The 24,413-nt window shown below is 25.6% G+C and overlaps 1 protein-coding gene across 1 annotated transcript in view; it reads right to left on the bottom strand.

The window, feature by feature from the left end:
• LOC100211694 (uncharacterized) overlaps window positions 1-24,413 on the bottom strand; it is a 127,018-nt gene that overhangs the window by 70,353 nt on the left and 32,252 nt on the right. The window contains exons 2-7 of the mRNA XM_065816387.1: window positions 23,796-24,221; window positions 20,441-20,939; window positions 19,129-19,406; window positions 10,649-11,269; window positions 9,744-9,936; window positions 2-63 (exon numbers count right to left, since the gene is read on the bottom strand). Of these exons, the coding sequence (XP_065672459.1) occupies window positions 2-63; window positions 9,744-9,936; window positions 10,649-11,269; window positions 19,129-19,406; window positions 20,441-20,939; window positions 23,796-24,221 (2,079 nt within the window). The remainder of the gene's footprint in view (window position 1; window positions 64-9,743; window positions 9,937-10,648; window positions 11,270-19,128; window positions 19,407-20,440; window positions 20,940-23,795; window positions 24,222-24,413) is intronic.

Here is a 24,413-nt window from a genome sequence, read left to right as displayed (position 1 = left end):
CCTGAAAAACAGAAACAGTTTTTTGTATCTGAAGATCTTTATCATCGATCTTGATAGTGTCATCTAAAAAACATAACTACAAAGTATAAAAATTATTCCATATATATATATATATATAACTAGTTATACATACATATATATATATATATATATATATATATATATATATATATATATATATATATATATATATATATATATATATAACTAGTAGTACATATATATATATATATATATATATATATATATATATATATATATAACTAGTAGTACATATATATATATATATATATATATATATATATAACTAGTAGTACATATATATATATATATGTATTACTAGTTATATATATATATATATATATGTATTACTAGTTATATATATATATATATATATATATATATATATATATATATATATATATATATATATATGTATTACTAGTTATATATATATATATATATATATATATATATATATATATATATATATATATATATATATATATATATATATATATACATATGTATTACTAGTTATATATAATTAGTTTTAAATATATATATAACTAGCTATATATATATATATATATATATATTATATATATATATATATATATATATATATATATATATATATATATATATATATATATATATATATATATATACATACACATATATATATATAAATTATTTTTACATTTATTATTGCTCTGTTCTTTAAGAACATTGAGCACTCTATTTGTAAAATACACTAACACAATTTACATATATATATATATATATATGTATGTATATATATATATATATATATATATATATATATATATATATATATATATATATATATAACTAGTTATATATATGTATATACATATGTATATATATATATAACTAGTTATATATATGTATATACATATGTATATATATGTAACTAGTTATATATATATATATATATATAACTAGTTATATATATATATACATATATATATATATATATATATATATATATATATATATATATATATATATATATATATATATATATATATATATATATATATATATATAAGCAAACTTTTGCTAGTTGTTGCAACATGATGACCCTGACTTGCCGTGCAAGCAGAAATCTTAAAGCAAACACTTCTAATGTTTATAGAAACCGTAAAATCTGTAATTTTTCATTATAGTTTACTGAAAATATTGATGGGTGCTTTAGCAGAAAAATATTTTTAAAGTTTTTGAAAAAAAATTTCAAAAATCTAAAATCAATGCAATTTGGTGAAGATTTGTTAAGTGGAGATTTTTACAACTACAAAGTTGTTAGTAATAGAGATTAACAAATTTCAAACTTGAAATCAGTATATTTTAATAAGTATGGGAGACTTTTATAAACTTTTGTTGTTGTTGTACAGTATTATCTTAATATAATTGCTAAAGAAAATGTTCACTGTTTAACGTCGTTTCATTAGTTACAAGGATTTGAAAGAGCGCGTTCTCAAAATGCACGCGGTCATTGGAAAAAGATCTCTTAAGTGAGTTAAAACTTTTTTCCTTTTGGAATTTAATTATTACTTATTAGTTTAGAAATTTTACATAAAGAATCATATTAAGATAAATAATTATCGTTAAGATCATATTATAATTGAAGTAAGTATAGAAAATAGTTAAATAACATTTTTATTAGATATAAAGTAGAAAGGATCACTCCAATTAATTTACATTGTTTACATTTTGTTTGTTTTAGTTTTTCTTTTAGCATTATTTTTTTTTAAGCAGTTTTTATTATTTTATTTTTTAGAAGGAAAATAGGGGTATGGATGAGGCCTAATTATTTTTTATGCAACAAAAAAGTTATACTAACGCTATTTCCATAAAATTGGTTATTACTACTTTGAAATTTCTGTGATGCTATTAACTATTTTTGTTCTTTTATAGAAAATTTAGAAAAATAAATAAAAATTTTGTGCCAACACCGACATGGCATGTCACATGTTATTGTATGTAAAGGTTAAATTTTGTTATGAGGATTACAGTTCTTATAAAAAAAAAAAAAATGAAAGTAAAGAGTATTGTTTGTATATATTTATTTTGTTTACTTTGAATCTTTTTAAATTTTCTCACATCATTTTTTAAAATTTTTTTTTGCACATGTTTATTGTTTGCATATAAGCTTTTTTGATAAGTATGTGTATGTGGTAACATGTGCTTTATAGTTGTTTTATCAATGTTTTTTTATAATAATATAAAGTGTTTTTTTATTGTTTGTGTATGTGTTATATGATTGTTTTATAAATGTGTTTAAATATGTATATAAGGTATATATTTAACCTTATATACATATTTAAACACATTTATTGTGTTTATAGTTGGTACATATGTTTATATTATGTTGTCTATTGTTAAAAATGATAAATAGGTAATTTTATTATTAAAAACCTCTGCTTTTAATCATTCACTAAAAGCCAAGACAAATTATTTTGCCATATATACAATTTGTTTTATCTCAATATGATTTTTTGTCTTCAGCGCTGTTTACTACATGATTTTGATATAAATATTTTGGAATCATGATGTTCCAGCATAAATTATTTTGTAAAAGCTAACATGAAATAATAATATTTTACAACTACTACTCTGGTAAATCACAACAGCTTTTTTTTTCTTTTTTTGTATGTAATGTTTTTCTTATTTATTTACTTATTCGTTACGCTTTTTATTTTAGATTTATCAGATGATGTATTAATGTGGTATAGAAGAACAAAATATTGTAAAGTTTTGTACATTTTTTTAAAAACGTTTACTAAAAATTTTTTTGAAGAAATAATATTTAAGTTTGCAAAAAAGGGTTTACAATGTTTTTTTTTTTAATTTTTCTGTGTTAGCAGTATGTTTATTATTAGAATTGCATGTTTTATTATGTTATTATGTTAATAATTTTTTTTTATTATTATTTGCAGATTTTTTTCGAACATCCCCTAGCTAATATATATATATTTTTAAAGTCATAAGATTATTGTATAGTTTATTTCAAATGAAAGTTTGTTATATATAAAAATTATTTGTGTGTGTTATTTAGAGTAGAAAAAGATTTTAAATGATATTAGGCTATTTAGGCTAGCAGATATTTGTTTAGAAAATGGAAATGTTAATAGGCAAGTTAATTGTCACAGAAATGAAAGAGGCGAGATAAAATCAATAATCAACAAAATGCTAGAAATGCTGCTCGGCAAGCAGCAAATAATTCAAACCTAAATGAGGAGAACTTTGTTAGGCAAATCATGTTACATTATCTCAGTATTACAATTATAAACTTTCAGTTAGACAATTTTTTTCTTCACTCTTTTATGGCAAAAAACTGTTTCACCAATATGCTGTTGATGCGCATGTTAAAATTAAAGGCCAGCGCCTTGCTTTCATCAGAAATAGCCAAAACAAACTGAGAAGCGAGCAGTATGATGCCTTACACGAACATGTAAACAACCATGGAAATGATCATAATGTTAGACCAGGGCGTGTTGTAGTTTTGCTATCAACTTATGTAGGAAGTCCTAGAGCTTTAAAAGAAAACTTTGAAGATTCTATGGCTATAATTAAAAAGTATGGTAAACCAGATCTTTTTATTACTTTCACTTGCAAGCCAAAATGGCGGTCAGACAGCAAATGATAGACCTGACTTGGTTACTTGAGTATTTAAACTTAAATTAAATAACCTTCTCAATGACATTTTTAAGTTGTAACACATGTTCAGGTTATTAAATTTCAAAAGCGTGATTTGCCACATGTTCATATTTTACTTCACTTTGCAAATGATGATAAGTTTGAAACAGCACATGATATCAATAATTTAATATCTGCAGAAATTCTGATTGTTAATTGTGATCTTTATGACGTTGTTAAAACTTGCATGATTCACAATCCATGTGGCATACTGAATCCAAATTCTCCCTGCATGAAAGATGGGGTGTGCATCAAAAACTATCCTAAAGAACTTAATGCTAACACAGTAGCCGTTCATAATGGTTATCCATGCTATAGACGTTGTGATCAATATTAAAGGCAACAATGTAGATAACCGCTGGGCGGTACCTTACAATCCATGTTTATCAAAGAAATATCAAGCTTGCATTAATGTTAAAGCTTGCATGTCTATTAAGGGTGTTAAATACTTGTACAAATACATATACAAGGGTCACGACTGTGCCAATATTTTAGTAAATAAACAAATTAATCATGATAAAGTAAACACTATTGGAACAAAAACTAAGTATAAGTTATATAATTAGTATTGTTAAATAAATGAAGCATTTATATCTGTACCTCAGATATCAAAGTCGGTTGTCACATTTTAGAAATTGTTCAGGATAGAGGAAATAGTAAAATAATTAGTCTTTATTGGCTTATTCTTGATGGTTATTTATTGTGTTTTATTTAATTTGTCCTAAGGCACATGATATATAATTTTGACAAAAAAAAAAGTTAAATAAAAAAAGTAAAAAGTCGTTTCTGGACAACAGACATTTTTCTTTTGAACATTGTAGGATACTAGACCTTTTATATTGACCTAACTTTGTTTCACATTGTCGTAGAACAACAATCTTAATACCTCTGTGTAGATACTGAAAAAACTAAGGTCTCATAAATAACTCATTTTTACAAAAAAACTGAACAACCGACTTTTGTCTTCTGAGGTACAGATATTAAGATTTAAAGTTTATTTTAATTTATAGATTTGGTTTAGTTGATAGTTATTTTTAGTTAGTTTTAGCTTCAGTTATCTTTTTTTTCTTACTTTAGACAACTTTATGGAAGAAATTAGGGGAATAGGTAAAATATTATAATTCTATATTTATATGTAAATATTATTTTATTGATTATTCTGAGGTATACTTTGTTGTCTTTAGAGTCTGGTAGACGCATAAGTGATGGGGCTGTGTTTTATATTTTGTATGGAGAAATATGTGCAATATGTGAAAGAATTATTTCATAAGTATGACATATTTTAACGATGTTTTACTCATACTTTTATTAAAATTTTTCACATATTTAACCCTTTTTAAATTACTCTCTTTTTACTTACTACTTTTTTTTTTTTTTTTAATATTTATAATTTTTAATAAATATGACATTTTTTAACTGGTCGCAATATACACATATTTTTATTAAAATAAATTTTTTTACATGTTTAACCCTATTTAATTTATTCATTTTTTTTTTAAATATCTTTAGCATCGTCTTCTGTTACCTTTAAAAATGGTGAGGTTATGCTTTATATTTTGATTAAATAAAATTGTAAATACTTATAATTTTTATTATATTCTTCTATTTGCCATTTTAGAGTCGTTAACATTTGAGCACTAAAGAAATTATCATTCCCAGCACCAGGGCCTCTCTCAGAGAGTTCCTTCAAAAAGTGGTGTAGTAATGGCAGTATGGATGAGCCTCCTTCAAATGGAGGGCTCATCCATACAGGGGTGTTAGGAGACACAAAAGAAAAAACAGCAAGCAAAAGGTTGTAAATGTCTTCTATCAGTTAAGATATTTATAACTTTTGCCGCTTTTTCTTTGGTTGCCACTTTTTCTTTGGCGATTTTTTTTTTTTTAACTTTGTAAATTTTTTTTCAATAATATATTATGTTTTATATTTGATTTGATTTTACTTAAAACACTTTATTTTACTTTAGTAAAATCAAATTAACTTAAGAACAAAACTAAGTATGGATTTTACTATTTATAATAACAATTAATAAGTCCTAATATTGAATGATTTTAATCTTTTCTATAAAATCAGACATATATTTTTGTCCTTTTTTTAGTTGAATTTGTCATCACTTGACTAGCTTGCTTACTGTTGAAACATGGTTTTAGTTTAGTAAATTTATATAATGTAAAGATTACTCTATTAATCATTAGTCAACAGTTAAGGAGAAGCTGGTATTTTACATAATAAGGTAAAAATAATTTTATTTACGTAATAAAACCAGTTTTTATGGTTATTTGTGTTTTAGCTAATTTGTGCTACAATGTTGTTTTTGTCATAAACAGTAACAGTTACTTTTCTTATGCTCATAAATATTTATTGCGCATCTTTTTTACTTTTTTTAGCACGCTGCCTGTACCTGTTGTGTTGTAACAGATTTAAAAAAAAGACTTAACTGATGTTAAGTTCTTTTTTGTCTTTATGTCGTTAACTATAAGCAACAACAATGCTGATAAGGAGCCCAGTTTAAAATATTATTTATAGATCAATTTATACTTAATTATATTTTTCAAGATGAAATATCAAGTCATATTGTTATTAATGATTTAATTACTAATAACCCGTATTACGGGTTGCTTTCTGCTAGTTATTACTATTATTATTATTATTATTATTACTATTGCAACTATTATTATTATTATTATTATTATTATTATTATTATTATTATTATTATTAATATACTATTATTAATAGTTATTAATAATAATAATAATAATAATAATAATAGTTATATAAATATATATAACTAATAATAATAGTTATATAATAATAATAATAATAATAATAATAATTAATAATGATAATTAACATTGTAATGAACAAAAAAAATTTAACGAAGAACAACCAAAATGATACCAGTACTAAGGCATCTTGAGTACAAAAAAAGTATTTATCTCAACCTTATTACTATTATCTTCTTGCTTTGTTTTCTACAAGTAATCTATCTATATAAATTTTATATATATATATATATATATATATATATATATATATATATATATATATATATATATATATATATATATACATATATATTTATGTGTGTGTGTGTGTGTGTGTATATATATATATATATATATATATTAGTGATGTAACGATTAATCAGCATCGGCTTAATCGGCCACTTTTTGCACAATCGGAATCGGTATCGGCATTGGCCTCTTTTTATTAATTTACTGATTTGCATTACCAATGGCATTTTAATATTTTTATCCTGCATTATGATAATAATTAAATAATAAATAATCTAAACTTTATGCATTACTTAGAATTTTTTGAGAAATTGTTTATTTTGACTTTGTTTACAGGCAAATTTATTTATTCTCAAAATGATATGTTTTATTTTAACAGCTGAATGTATTTATACTTTTATTACTATAATGTTGTTTTTAGTATAATTTTATTTTGTATTATTTTATTGTTATACTTAAAAGTAACCTATTTAAGCATTGTTATCTATATGTATTCAAGTATTGCTATCTATATTTCTATATGATTGTTATTTAGATATATATTAATTAATAGAATAATATATAAATTAAATATAAATAAGATAATAAAATTGTAGAACCAAATATATATTCAGAATGGCAGCAGCTTTGTTTGGAAAAGGTATTCCAATAAAATCACGCAGTTGGGTGTGGAAATATTTTACTACTTCTCCTGTAGATGCTTCAATTGCAATATGTAGCATATGCAAACTGAAGATTACAAAGAGGTAACAAAGAAAAAAAGTCTTTTAACACAACAAATATGTTGTCTCAGTTTGATCCCCACAACCCTGGTAGTAGCGCGCTCTACTTGTTTCTCCGTGCAGCGGCCTTGTTCGTCAAGTTTCATGTTTCAGAGTTATAGAGTTGAGAGAGGGTTATAACCACAATTAAGTAGCCTCCTCATCTGTAAAAAAAGTCAACTGATGCAAGTTCCTCAAAACAGTCTCAACAAAGTTTGTTTGAAACACTTGAGAGAAAAAAGCCCTGGGACATTAATGATCACAGGTCTAAATTGATTAATAAATATATTGCAGAAATGATTGCAGTTGATATTCAACCTTTTTCTATAGTAGAAGACATCGGATTTCAAAGATTGTTAAACCATTTATGTCCTAACTATTGCATTCCAAGTAGAAAATACATTAAAAACTCTGTTTTTCAAAATATATACAACAAAGTAAGACAAAAGGTCCAAAAAGAAATAAATGATGCTTCAAATATTTGATTTACAACTGATGGATGGGCATCTACCAACCGAAAATGCTCATTTCTTAGCCTGACAGCTCATTGGTTAACTAATGAATTTCATCAAAAATCGGCAATTCTTCGAGTTTGTCAACTCAATGTATTGCATACTGCCAAAAATATAAGTGAAGCAATTCAAAGTTCTATGAATGACTTTCTTATTCTAACTTCAAAGGTACATTTAGTTGTTAGAGATAATGCAGCTAATATGGTAGCAGGCATAAGAGAGGCAGGTTACAACAGTTTGCCGTGTTTTTTACACATTTTGCAACTTGCGTTGAATGATGCTGTATTTGCCCAGATATACATTAAAAATATATCAACAACTTGTAAAAACATAGTAACCCATTTTAATCATTCGCCATCTTCTTTTGAAGCTTATCAAAAATATCAAACTAATTATAAAGTGCGAGAAAATAGGTTCAAACAAGACATAACAACAAGATGAAATAGTCAATATTTTATGTTTGAAATAATTTTTGAACAGAAGCGTGCTTTGATCCCATTTTGTTGTGATAATGACAACTCTAAACTAAAGTCACTAAAAAACAATGAATGGATTATTTTAGAAAAATTTTAAAAATGTTTAATGATATAAAAAATTTATTAAGTGAGCGTGAAGCAATTGCGTCTGCTATAATTCCAACGATACAAGTTATAAAAACCATGCTGGTTCAAGCTGAAAAATCTCCCTCGTTTTTAGGGTTAGGGACAACTTTAAAAGAATGTAAAAATCAGCGAATGAAAGATTTGAAAAATATTGCAATGATAAAAATCTCATTTTAGCCACATTTTTAGATCCGAGGTATAAAAATAATTTTTTTCCAAATGAAGCAGTGGATTTTGAAAATATTATTAAATGGCTTGTAGATTGCTCAAAAAGTCTCCAACAAAAAGATCATATGGAATTTAAACATGAGGTCAGTTCGTCATTAAGAACAATAAATCTAAATTTCCATTTTTCAAAATGCTTTGAAAATCTTATTAAAAATAAAAAACACTTTAATCGAAAACACATTAATATCTGAAGTTCTCAAGAAACAGAAAACAAGCATTATTTAAAATTGAAATATATATATATATATATATTATATATATATATATATATATATATATATATATATATATATATATATATATATGTTGTTTTATTGTACCAAGTTATGATACAAAGTCTCTTGTTCATTGGAGAGTGATCAATATTAAGTAAATTGTTTACAAAATAGATCAGTATTAATATATAAAGAGTTTGATTATTTGAAAAAATACAACTTTGTGATGGAACTTAAAGTTTCATGCCCTTCGGCAATCATCAGCCATATTTTATTCTATATTTCATATTTTATAAAATATGGCTGATGATTGCCGAAGGGCATGAAACTTTAAGTTCCATCATAAAGTTGTATTTTTTCAAATAATCAAACTCTTTATATATATATATATATATATATATATATATATATATATATATATATATATATATATATATATATATATATATATATATATATATATATATATATATATATATATATATATATATATATACAAATGAAAAATATATACATGTATATAAATGAAAAATTTAAATTTTAAATAAATTTTAAAACTATAAAATTATTGAAGTTATTCATCAAAATAAAAATATTTTTTGTAGCATAAAAACAAACAACAGCACAAACTTGAAAACCTCTTAAATGTAAAATCTTAAACGTAAAAACTTATATTTTTAAAATCATACCTAAAACATTTCGTATATCAACTTGGATATTAATCAACTGTTTATTGTAATCTTCAATCCACTCAGCAACATGTAGTTGAAAACCAAGAGCATGAATTCTACTTCTGAAAGTTGAGTTATTAGTACAAACTTTTAAGAGTAAGTGAGGCACATTTTGGCTGCCATATATTGTAGATAATGGAGACAAAAACATCTAACATAAGGGAAACAATCAATTATATTTTATCTAATGGAGTCAAAAACATCTAATAAAAAAGAAACAATCAATTATATTGTAGATAATGGAGATAAAACATCTAACATAAGGAAGATTATATATAGTCTGTTTCTCTGTGTTGCTTTCCCTGTGTTCTTTAAAGTTTGTTGCAATGTTATAGGGCTGAGATAGAGTTGTAAAAATTTAAAAAAAACAACCTCTTTAAACATATTGGCCTTTAGGAGGTGAATACCATTAAATATATAAACTCAAATAATTAAGCAAAATCTACCCTCTTTAACCCACTCTTTAAACTGTTTATCATGGATTTCAAATTAAAATTTTGTTTTTTAGAGTTAACAGATAATTAATTTAAGGCGCTATCAGATAAAAGCCCATGTAAAACAAATATAGCGAGCCATGCAAGCTTCTCGACATGACAGCTTTTTGCCTGAATTATTTTTTATTTCCGCCAACAACATTTGCTGTCATAATAAATAATAAAATAACCACTTGAATGCTATTTATAAACAAAATAAACAAACCAAATTAATTTATAATACAATTTAAAGGAAACCTTAGCTTCTGATGTAGAGTATAAATAACAAAATACAATCTATTAAAGAAGAATTGAATTAATAAAAAAAGTTTCAAATGTGTTAATATAAATAATAAAATACAATACATGAAAAAAACAATAATTAATTACCTTTCGAACCACACTACAGAGAATATGAAATGGAATCCAATAAATGCACTCTAAAATGATATCTAATAAAAAATGATCAGAGTAGCTAAAAGTTTGAAAAGTTGATTGCATAAACATTTCCATTCGATTTGAGAGCAAAGTCAAAGGCGCATGATCAATTTGGCCATTCAAACATAATATAGAGGTTAGACACAAAGATATCCTTTTAGGATCTCTAGAAGTTAATGCTTCTGTGAATAGTTCAATCGAACAGTCTTTTAAAATTTTAACAAATTTTCCAGATTGAATCTCTAAAAACAAATACTGAACATCCTTAAAAAAAAAATTTGATTGTATAAACACCTTTAAGTTTCCCAATTTATTCTGAAATATTTCATCCCAATTGGTCAATTGTGATATCTCCTCCAAATAAGGCAGTGAATTAATTTTTGAAACAACAACTTTAATCAAAGAATCGTCTGAGTGAGTTTTGGAAATAAGTTCTTTTTGATACTCAGTTCCACACAAAACAGCATGCTGATAGATAAAGACGCAATCTGTTGGAGTTCCATTGAACAAACCAGAAAACAAGGATGGATCTTTTACATTAAACTGTATTTTCAATCCTTGGACTTTATCATCCTAAAATGAGCAATTGATTGTAATTAGCAATATGCAATTGAAAAAATAATTGATTTCAGTTTTGAAAGCAATATAATTATTTAATAATATTACAATTTATGTAAGCAGATTTTCTTCATTTTTTCATATTTTATTCAACTTTCTCACTTTTCTTCTTTTCCACTCAACTTTCATTATTTTATAAAAGTTTCATTTAAAAAAAAACTTTTAAAAGTATGGAGTCAAAAAGTATGAGGTACACATTTTTTGTAATAACCATTACTTCTATCCCCTTTGTATTCACCTTAAATCAACTTTGTATCCATCTTACATTCACTTTTCCTGGTATGTGTAAGTGTATACTGTGCAACAGTTTAGTTAAAAGGTGAGGAAAATCATTAAAGTTAAATGAGACTAAAGTAAAACATTTCCAATTAAAGCACAAAGAAAAGTTTTAAATATAAGAAATAAATATCTTACACTACTTCTGAAGCTCCATATACTTTTACCAGCAATAATAAATTACAAATTAAAATTATTCAAGCTTTTGAAAAAAAAGGGTAAGACCACTAATCTGTTCGACTCCATAAATTATTAGGAAAACTGATCGCATTGGATAAAAGATGCTTACCCCAATCATAAATATCATAAAAATTATATTCTTAAGCATCACTGGGCACAGAATAAATCAAACAAGATTTATATAAGAAACTGTTATTTTTTAGTCGTTGATTTTTTTTGAAAGTAATCATATTAATGAACTATATTTACAAAAAGTTTGGAGACTTAAAATCTCTTCAAGCAAAATTTATCTTCTTGTTTAGACAATACAAATACAGTTGACTCTCGGCATCTCGAACTCACTTACAGGGAACCTGGAAAAAAGTTTGAGATATAGAGAGTTAGAGAAATAGAGAGTTAGAGATATCGAGAGGATTTTGGCTCAAATGAGTGTGCAAGGGACTGGAAATAAAGTTGGGGATACATAAAAGTTCGGAATATCGAGAGTTAACTGTAATATTAAATTTATCTTATTGTTCAAAAATGATGCAAATAATATCAAAGCTAAAATAAAATACACAGAAATCAATTCCATTCTCTCTTCATACCTTGCAATTTTATATTCATGACTCCATATTGAGTTAAAAATCCATAAATATCATTTTAACTTTATGCAAAAGAAAAACAAATCATTTTAATTAATCATTAAAATGTGCAAAATCTATTTAGCTGCAATTAAATACCTCACAAAATAAAACAAGTTCATTTAAAATGAAGTTGTTTCGTTTCACAATTTAAAAAGAATATTGAAGAATAAAAGATTTTTTTAACATCTTATGTTATTACACCAAAGGCAATAATAATGAACTTCCATTCAATGATGTTAAAACTCTATTTGAAATCTTGACAAAAATAAAATGAGGCAGGCAAAAAGAAACTTTACTGATATAAAATCTTGATAAATTTTATATCAATGTATGCTGAATCCTAGATATTAATTACTTGCAGTGTATGCTGAATCTAAAATATTAATTACTATATCAACATACAGATGACAATGTTATTAGAACAATGGTTGAATAATGGAAAAAAATGTATGTCTTAAATCAGAAATGGAGATTCAAGTTCAAACTCACGTAATAAGAAGTCAAGAAAAATGAAGGATAAAATTGTTCAATAAATAGTTAACTATTGATCTTTCCCTCTTTTAGAAACTAAATGGAGTCCTTTTTTAGTGTTGGGTTAATTGTAAGGGCTGGTTGGGGTGAGAAGAATGGCATTTAAATATCTTCAATCAATAGAAAATTAAAGATTAGTGTTGTTGAAAATATATACTAAACAACAAAAACAAAAATCAGATAATGAATAATACTTATTTTTAATAATTATTTTTATTTACTATAATCTTAAGTTAAATGAACAATTTAAAACAAAATAAAATTATTTTATTTCATTTTAAAAAAGTATCAATAAATTTTACCAATAATTATAATCTAAAGAAAATGTTATTACAATATATTTATTAAAAATGAACTAAAGTAAAAAAAATAAACAAAAAACTAAACAACTACAAAATAGTTGCCAATATTAGAGAACTTCAGAATTTAATACAACTTTAAAATAAGTTTTATAAATAAACTATATCCTTAATTTTATAAAATGCTTTTGAAGCAAATTTGTTTTAGAAACCTTTAATTACTGCTATTAAATTTGCATCCGAAACTCATATAAGAATTTGACATAATAGCATAGACAATGTGAAATTAGGGAAAAAAAACTATTTTAACTTATATTCAAAATTAATTAAACAACAATTAACAATTAAACAGAATTTTTAGTGCTGATACCTTTAGAAAACTTGGCAAAATAAATACTCTAACAATATACTCTGTAACTCTGAGTTGATAATCTTAGTCAAGTCTTTCACAACAAGCCTGTGATTTGATTCACAACAAGCCTGTGATTTGATTTCTTAAATTTTTATTTATACTTTTTCCAAATAATTATTTTCTATTTTTTGAAAATACAATTAACAAACTAAAACTTTTTAATATTTCATGAACAAAAACCCCAAAACAATTAATTATTTTACCAGTTGTTTTGTTGAGACAAGTAAAGATTTATTTAAGACAAAGATTTTATAAAAACTATTTTTTTACAAAATAATTTTATGAAACTTTTTAATTAGAATATCATTTTATTAGAAACAATCATATTGAACCATGCTCTCATTAAAACATTTATTCTGTACTTGTTATTTAGACCCTATCATATGCACTTTATTACTACCCTTAAAGCTGACTGGGATACCTTTCGATTTTCGTCATGACAGTCCATGAGATGATGTCTTTTGCTCTCCACTGATAATTGTACTTCTACATAAACTCCTGGCTTCAAGCAGGGATGGAAATTTTTTTGGCATCTGCTAAAGGTAAAACTCAAGCAGGTATGCTTTTCACCTTCTTTTGCAGCTGCTATTCTAATTTAAATAATTTTATATCTAAGAAGATAGGTTCTACAAACTCTAAAAAAAATTTACCAGAGTCATTAACAAAAGGCAAGTTGAATATTCCATCTCTAAAACACATCTGACTACTTTTTCCAAGGATAAAGCCAAACATTAAAAAAAAAACTTTCCTATAACTCCACTGCAGTTTGTGGACCAGACAACATTCTTGTAACAAAAAGAACACTTCCAGAACTTTCCAGAACACTTTTGTTTGTTACTCTTTAAACTAGTTAACATTTAACTGAATCTTGTTTTTCATCCTGCTGGAAAATGGCAACAGAGCACAGTGGTGCAAAACCACAAAAAAATAACCATAATTCAAATTTTTTTAAAACATAAAATAATTTTCTTTTTTTTTTAATGAATTATACTGCTTATATTATCTAAAAAAATATAGGTTAGTTATATTTATTAACAGAACCATTACATAAATTTAAAAGATATCGTTTTTGTAAGTCATCACTTCTTAATAAGGATTAAGAACAGTTGACCTTAAGTGTGATTTCCCATCTGTGACAGGCTTGAAATGACAGGTAAAGTTTAATCCAAGCAAAACCTAGTTGTTTACTGCTAAGAAGTATTACAGAGTTATTGATATTTTTATTTAATAAATGGCAATTATATATGGGTTTATAGATGGCATTTTCCTTTAACTCAACAAATTGCAGTGGAGTTAAAGGAAAATTTGCACCATGTATTGTATATATGAAAACCATATATACAACCCATGATGCAAAGTCAGTATCTGCTAAAGTTGCCTCTCTTGCTTGCCATTTCATTACTACTGATTCTTTTCTCTAATTGTGCAGCCATGACACAGTGGTTAGCATTCTGGCTAGTCCCAGAAGTCCTTACAATCTTAACTGAGAAATTTACGCCTCCTCAAACCAAGAGGTTTGAGGTTTGACACCAGCTCTAGCCCAATAACCAACATTGTTAAAGGAGGAGGTGTGAACTTCCTAGTTGAATGCTCTTCCGCAGTGCTCTGTGACAAGATTGTAAGGACTTATTGTAGCAATTTAATCACCATAACAAAAAAAAAATCTGTAAATCTCTTTTTTGTCTTTGTATGAAATTAAACTATAGTATAAAAATTGTACTGTTGTAATATTTTGGCTGGTTCTTTTAATGATACCATTTTTTTTCTATGCAGGATCAAAAAACATAATGCAAATGTAGTTGGATTTGCTCTATCAGCCAAGTTTGAGTCTTGTTGAAATTAGTTTTAGTACCTTCAGTTGGAAAATTAGAATCTTTCTTTAGATTCAGATTCAGTCAGCAAAATGGGACTGATTATCTTAAGTAAATAAACAAATAAGAGAATTTGCTAAACCTTTTTTAATTAAAGTTAACTAATTTTAAAGCTAATCTAAGCTAAAATTTAAGCTAATCTTTAGAAAAATAAAAAATTATTTTTCTTTTATGTTTTGTTCATTAACTTTCTTATTTTTTTAACTTTAAAGTAAACTATTTTTTTATTTTTATATAAATAGTAAAAATGTAGAACAAATCAGACCTTAAAACTACATAGAATTACTAGTTTGTTTCCAATTTCTCCATTATTGAATAAAATGTAACCAAATTGTAAAAAAAAATGTACGCATACAACCCTCGGAATTAGGGTCAGCATTCGGCAATGCCGACCTTAAAGTGTTTGAGGTCGGCAAAGAATTGCCAACCTCGTTTCTATGTTTAATGGTGAGACCATTGTATCAAATTTTTTTTGGCGACCTTTTTTTTTTTTTTTTTTTTTAATAATTCACCTCCCCAAGGCCGAGAAGGCCACTACAGATGAGGAGGCTACTTGTGATTATAACCCTCTCTTAACTCTATAACTCCAAAACACGAACCTTGACGAACAAGGCCGCTGCGCGGAGAAACAAGTTGAGCGCGGTACTACCAGGGACATGGTGGGAATCGAACTCGGAACCTCTCGCTTATGTAGCGAGCGCTCTACCTCTACACCACTACTGCATAACCTGATGCCAGCTTTTAAAAGATTGAGGTTGGCAAATTATTGCCGACCTCATTTTTCCTACTTCCGAGGGTTGTGTGTGTGTATATATATATATATATATATATATATATATATATATATATATATATATATATATATATATATATATATATATATATATATATATATATATATATATATATACATAAAAGTCTAATTAAGAATTAAAAAATATATATATACATATATATATATATATATATACACATTTATATATATACATATATATACATATATATATATGCAGCTGTTGGACTTAAGAAAAATGAGGTTGGCAATAAACTGTTATACCTTAAACTCTTAACCTTGTCGACCTTAAACTGTTAGAGGTCAGCATCAGGTCAGCAAAAAAAATTTGACACAAAAGGGTTACTGTATAACATAGTATGGGGTCAGCAATTATTTACCGACCGCAAACACATGTAGGTTGGCAGTTAGGTCGAAATTTAGGAAATGCCGACCCTAATTCTGAGGGCTGTATATGTATTTATACCCCTGTTTTTGTGTCATAAATTATTTAATAAATGTAGAAAAGTAATTAAAAAGAACATTAATTCAATTTTTTTGTTGAAAAAGGCCACCCACAATCAAAAAAATCCAATTAACCATATATGTGTATGGTTAAAATTTTAAATAATTTTATGATCATTATTTTTTAATTTTAATTTTTTTTTATTGAAGAGTCATTATGTAGTTTTAAAGCATTGAACAGTTTATTATTACATCATAACACACTAAGTTACAAATAAATATAACATGATAAACTTAAATCATGATTCTACAAGTACAAAAAGCTACTATGTAAATCAGAAGAATGTTTTGTTGTATTCAGCTTATTTAAAGCGCCTTATACATGTTTTATGTTAGACAAAATAAATCATAGCCAGGGTTCTCTTTCTTTTTACAGATGAAAAAAAGATCTTGAAGACACTTGATTGCTGATTCTTCCCATTGATTTGTTTTGGGAATTTCCAATCTCAAAGGTTCCTGATTCCAAAAAATTTTCACTGAGTTTAACACTTTTTTGTGACTGTGCAAGCTGCTACATAGCTCCCGATAAACATCTGCATTTTACATTTGGTCAGTAAACTAATGGTCCGCCCATCTGTAAGTGATGAATCATCAAATGTCGAGTAGTGAGTCTCTTCTCTCTAGTAGAAGAATAAATGCCAAAAGAGCTAATACTATTTAAGGTACTTATTGAAACTTCACTTTAGAAAATACTCCAGATTCTTTAAAAAAAGAATAAATGCCCAAAGATCTTGCATTATTTAATTTAGGTATTTTCTGAAACTTCACTTTAGGAAATACCCTAGATTATTCATAAAAGCAGAATACCTAAGTTAAATGATATAGAATGTTTATATTATCACAAAGAAGTGATTACTGGTTCTGGAATGCTAAAGAAGTGTTTCTGGTTCTGGGATGAACAGATATTTAATATTGGGCAACATGATATTTCCTAAGTTCATCATCTATTACTAAGCAATGGATTTGGTCAAGAACATCATGTTGGCATTAAATAAATTGTGGTTCTTCCAGTTTCTTTTCAGCAAAACGTCTTTGTAACTGACTGACAATCCTATTCCTTCTTCCAGCATTTACATTCAGTGTCCACTACAATCATCTTTATACTCTTCCATAAATTGTATCCATCAAAAATAGATGTTATACCTTTAACAACTGATAAACAGTATCTGCGTTTGCAGCTGGTAGATCAAGGGCATGTAACATAACTTCTCTTTATTTATTCTTCAACACTAACACTTAGTATTTTTGGTGACTAATTTGGTAATTAACATTTACCATCAAAGTGCAGTAACCAGCTTTCTAAATGTAGTGTTTTCTTCATTTCTTTAAGTTTAACAACTTCTTCATTAGTTGATCTGATTATATTAGACTGTGAAGGTTTGGTTGCAGTTTTGGTTCCGCTGTAGTTTGTAGTTTCTTGCTGGTACTTGTCAACTTTTCTTTTGAATCTTCAGACTCTTAATATTCTGCCTCAGACTAAGATTTGGAATTTGTATTAATGTTGTTGAAGTAGGCTTCAAGGATATTTTTCTTCTTTTGGATGGATAGATAGTTTTTGAATAAGCAGCCTTTGCAGTTGCATACTTAACCTACCCTTTGCTTTCAATCTGAAGATGATACAACCTTTTGTCCACACTGCAGAGCCATTCACCATCTTTTTTTGCAATGTCAAAAACTTCATTCAATGGATCAAATTTTCTTTGTTTTACACATATTTTGTACATTTTCAGCACTTGATCCAGTTTTGCCTGTACGACTTGAATTGATAAATATTGAAAAATTACCTTTTTTTGCCATAAACTTGTTGCTTGTTTCTCAATTTTCTTTATGCGTTCTCTCTGATGAATTCTCCCAGAAACAGATAGTGACCCACAATCTGGATTTTGAGTGGTACCCTGCTTCTAGGCTTCAGAATAAGTCATAATACTTGCAAATACTACTTAACTGCCTACAAATACTAATTATATACCATTTTAAAAATTTTGTGTTTAGGGTCATTTTTTTGGAAAATTAATCAGAATAAAACCCATTTTCATTACTTTTGAGCAAAAGTTCATTGATTTATGACACAGGAAATCATTTTTTTACAAAAAGTTAAAAAAGTCGAAACCCATATATATATATATATATATATATATATATATATATATATATATATATATATATATATATATATATATATATATATATATATTTATATACATATATATACATGTAAAAAAGTCTAACAAAGAATTTTTAAAAATACGTTTTTTAATATTATTATTATTTTTTTTTTAATATAGTTTAAAATCAAATTTATAGCTCAAAAGTTAAACATACATCGCTTTTTTCTGTTCCACATTGCTGAGTAAAATTTAAAATGTCTTCTTTTGTGTAAGTGCTTCTAAATGATGCTGGAACAGTATTCAATTTTACTAAATGTTTAATACTTTCGTTATTAACTAAAAACTTTAAAAATGTTCCATGTCCAAGATCATTAAAACATTCATAATTTTCATTGATTTCTGATGTTATCTGTCTTTCTATTCTAAACAGTGACTCAATCGTAAAGTCTGTATTTTGAGAAAACCACTTTTTTGCAGTTTCTATTACCAAGGCTAAAATATATGTTAAGTTTTGTAAAATTTATATAAACTCATAAAAAACGTTTTATATCCATTTATTTAACCAAAAATTGAAAATTACAAATTTTTATAATTTTACAAAATTAGGTTAGGTGTCACTCATATAGTTAAAAACCAGTCATTTGAGTGACACCTAAATAAAATAAACAAACAAAAAAATTCCACAGTAATATTAATAAATGAAAGCAAGTGTAAATTAAATTAATTATAAAAAAATAATGATTAAGCTATAATAAATTAAATAAAAAGACAAAAAAATATGAAAACACTCAATTAATAACAACAATAAAAATCATTAGTAACAACAGGACAAATAATAACAAACTTTACGCAAACGAAAAGGCAAACACAAAAACTTCTACAAAATAAAATAAATTATATTTGTTACTCTTAGCGGATACAGAAAAGGGTAGAAAATTTGTAGTGAATAATTTTTGTTTTAAGTAGTTCTTTTTGTTATTTTTTCGAACTTCTTTTATTTTAAGTTGTTACTTTGCTTTTAATTGTTTTATTTTATTAAATCTATTTGTTCGTTTTACTTTTTTATTCATTTTCTTGTTTTATGTTTTTTTCAATCTTTAAGTTTGTTTGTATCTTTTAATATTTTTGTTATTTTACTTTATTTTTAACTTATTATTTTTATTTTTTTTAATAATTTCTTTCCGTTTTTCCTTTTCTCTATTTTTCCTTTTCACCGTTAAATAAACGCTTCCGCCATTTGCAATGTCATTGCAAAGTATGACCAATATGACATTTACATTTATATTAAATTTCTCCTGAAAAAATGATTGAGACAGTAGAAAAGAATTTGAAAGAAAGAAAGTACTATAGCTAAACAGAAACAAAAGGTTAGTGAATTAGTTGTTAAAAATATTGCAGATGATTGGTTGATGGATGTTATTGTTAATTTATAACTAAATATAGTTAATTTATAACTAAATAAAAGTTTTTTCTAGAAAAAACAATGCAAGTTAGTTTTTGTAGCTTAAAAAAATATTAACACTTACCTTTTGGAGTTACAGAATAACCTGATTGATGTTTGACATTTAACCTTTCTTTATTGTTCTCATTTAACAACTTTTGTATGGTTTCATCAAAACCTAAATATCTTAGAATATCAATATCATCCAACCCTATAACTTTGAGAGGAGCTGTTAAAAGCACTATATGAACGATACGACTTAATAACACATCTTGCTGAACAGATTTTAGGCACTGCATAAAGTTAGATAATGTTTCTGATACTAAAGCATTAGATATAGAAGAACCATTGCAAAAATACTTAGATACCTCCTGTGTCATATGAGTCAGCATTGTGTGAATTTCTTTGATAGCATCAAACAACCTCATTCCACATAACTTCTCTATGAGGTTTTGTGGCCTACTTGATCTTACAATTTCATTTAACTTATGATCAAAGTATAAATCAAGTTCTTTATGAAGTTGATCATAAAAATACTTTATTTGATCACGTTCATTTCGCGTAAACACAACATTTTTGACAACCTGAAGAAATAAATTTTAATGATTTTTAATAACTAATTCCTTTAATAAATATTTACATCATTATAACATCTTCCATATAAATTAAAAAGTAAAAATAACAAAATAAACAAAATTAAAATATGACATTAAATAAGTTTAATCAAAACTATTTGAATGAAAGTAATAAAATTAAAAATAACAACCATAGAAAAATAATAGAATACTAATTAAAATATATAAAAAATAGAAGTAATAGAAGTATAGTAATAGATTTACTTTCCTTTTTCAGAATTATCAACTTTTATAGTTAAAAAAGCTTTAGGGGTTATTGCACACCACCTGAAAACTTTGAATTGACACTTTAAACCATGGATAGGGAAAAACACACCAACTATACTGTTTTCTTAGTGTGCGTTTTAATTCATTAACATTAATTTGGTACATACAAGACAATAAGTATTTATAGTATTTATAAGTAATTATAAATATATAACTATTAGTTAGAATAACTTGATTTTTTTCGAACATGTAATTCCATAATATGCAATCATTAGAGAAACTAAGTAAAGATAAGGTTTTGCTTTTTCTAACATATTTTTAAAAATACATTTAAAATAAGATGATTACTGCAATTACTTCAAGATAATAAATGTTGCTTAAAGCTATTTTAATGTTATTATAAATTGAATCCAGAATTAATGCAGTTCTTAATAACTGCTTTGGGGTGTCAAATAACATAGATTGTTATTTACAACTTACAAGGTTTAAGACTAAATTATATAATTAAAAAAATATAATAAATGTCAATTCATCCTGCATATTTTTTTCCATAGTGTATAAAAGTATTGTGTGTAGTGTATTGTGTATGACAGTATTGTATGTAGTGTATAGTGTGTATATATATAGTGTATAGTGTGTAGTGTATAGAGTGTATGGATATATATATATAGATATGTATAGATATAGTCTATAGAGTATAGTGTATAGAGTCATAGTGTATGACTGTATTGTCTGCAAAATTAACGTCTTTAAAGTAATTATCATTTTCTAAATTGATTTTAAAAATTAAGAGTTTTAATTTAAATTTAAGATTAAGAAATTAAGAGAAAAATTAAGACTAATACCCATAAACTAAACCTGGAAGTACATTACAATTTGTTTATCAAACATTAAACAATTCCATGTTGAATCTGTAAAGGGGTTTAACCAAGAAAAGAAGACTCAGGCCTTTATATTTCATGCCATGGGTATATTTCATCTCTTTTTTATGGTGTACAAGGTAACTTTAGTCAACTTCCAAGGTCAAATCAAGAGCGATTGGTCTTAAAGATATAGAACTCTAAGAAATGTTTGCAGTTAATAACTGAGTTTTGTTGGAGTGAAAATTTACAAGCCACTGCGAGCCCCAATCTGTTACAGAAGTGAGATCAGATTCAAGATTCTAAGCGATCGAAAAGAGAAGACTTTTTATCAAGACAGGATTATAATGTTGAGTCATCAGCAAAAAGAGCTACTTTAGATGTGAGGTTCTCAGGAAGATCGTTAATATAGGTAAGAAACAAAACAGGAACAAGGATAGAACCTTGAGGTACCCCAGGAGTTACTGGAAATTTAGAACAGTGTTGGCCTTTGAGGATGACTTTAACAAAGCTGTTAAAAAGAAACTATTTGGTAATCTTAAAAACATTCCCAGATACACCATATGAAACAAGTTTATGGAGAAGTCCAGCATGCCAAACTTTGTCGAAAGCTTTAGATATATCAAGAGCAATAGCCCTAGCCTCTCTGCCTCCATCTAATGCACGATTAATTCTTTCGGTCACAGTAGTTATTAAGTCAGCCATAGAATGACAGGATCAAAAACCATGTTGATTGTCTGACAGTAAATTATTTGACTCAAGATGGAATGTGAGAAACTTGTTGATCGAAGACTTAAAGACCTTGCTAATAATAGAAAGAAGACTAATAATTGACTAATAATTGGAGGGGTCAAAATGTTTTCTGGAGTTATTGAAAATCGGAACAACAGATACCATTTTCTAGCAGGCAAGAAAACAAGACTCAATCAAGCATATCTATATGCTCTATATACATTAAAATCATATGTAGTACATACATGGCTTGAAATCAAATGTTCTACATATATGGCTACATCACTAATGTAATGTAATATATATATATATATATATATATATATATATATATATATATATATATATATATATATATATATATATATATATACATATATATATATATATACATATATATATACATATATATATATATATACATATATATATATATATATATATATATATATATATATATATATATATATATATATATATATATATATATATATATATATATATATATATATATATATATATATATATTTACATTGACTGAGGGTTTGGGTTGGTCTAGCAATCATTTTTTTCATCAATCTTTGTTTTTCTTCTTTTTTGAAATATTGAAGAAACCATTTTTAGAATTAAAGTGCACACAATATATTAGGATATTGTGTACTTAGATATTGGCATATTTATTTCATTTGGTGCTTGAGAAAAAATTATAAAACCAAAAAATTCTTCAAAATACTTTTAAAGTAATGAATGTTTTTAATGCTAAATAATTTTTCAAACCCAATTCATCAAAATATGTGAATACATGTTTTGAGTTTTATAAATTCACAGTTTTACTTTGAGTTAAAAAAAAATATTGCAAATAATTCGAAACCTTAGCACACCTCAAAATAAAAGTTAAATATAATTTCAAAACCATTTTTAAAAACTTTCAAAATCCATTTAACGCAATATAATTATAATAAAATAAATAGATAATAAAATATATATATTATAAATAAAAACTTACAGAAACTGCTAGTGCAATACTTGATATTTTGACTCCGCTTCCATATGGGTCTGTAAATCCATGCTGCTTGATAAGAAACTCCATTAACTCTGGTAATAAAATTCTAAATTTTTCTTCTTCTCTTGGTTCATGTTTCAAGGATTTTAATCCTGTACTAGAGTTTTCTGATAGTTGTTCATCTGCACATTGCTTTTTTTTAAGCATATCCCTTATAAGTCGTAAAACATCAGATGTTGTTATATGAGGAATGTCATTTTGATTTAATGGAAATTTAAAGTTATCATAAATCAATAGTTGTTTCTGCAGTGGACCAAGTTTGAGATCCAAAAAAGAACTTTTTGACTCCATTTTGCAAATCTCTTCATTAAGTTCAAATAATGTACAAATGTTTCGAAAAGTCACGAAAGATTGGATGAAAGCATTTATCTAAATGATTTAAAAATTAAACTTTTTAAAGGCATATAAAATTTTTAATTTAGATATGCATTAAGTTGGCAACAATTCTAAATTGTTGGCAACAATTTCCACAATGCTATTTCTAGTACTGTTAATAAGCAAACCTTTTTATACTGTTAATAAACCTTTTTATACTGTTAATAAAACCTTTTTATACTGTTA

The sequence above is a fragment of the Hydra vulgaris genome, chromosome 13 (assembly GCF_038396675.1).
Source record: "Hydra vulgaris chromosome 13, alternate assembly HydraT2T_AEP".
Lineage (NCBI taxonomy): Eukaryota > Metazoa > Cnidaria > Hydrozoa > Anthoathecata > Hydridae > Hydra > Hydra vulgaris.
The sequence above is the reverse complement of the archived record's forward strand: the minus strand, read 5'-3'. Positions and strand labels throughout refer to the sequence as shown.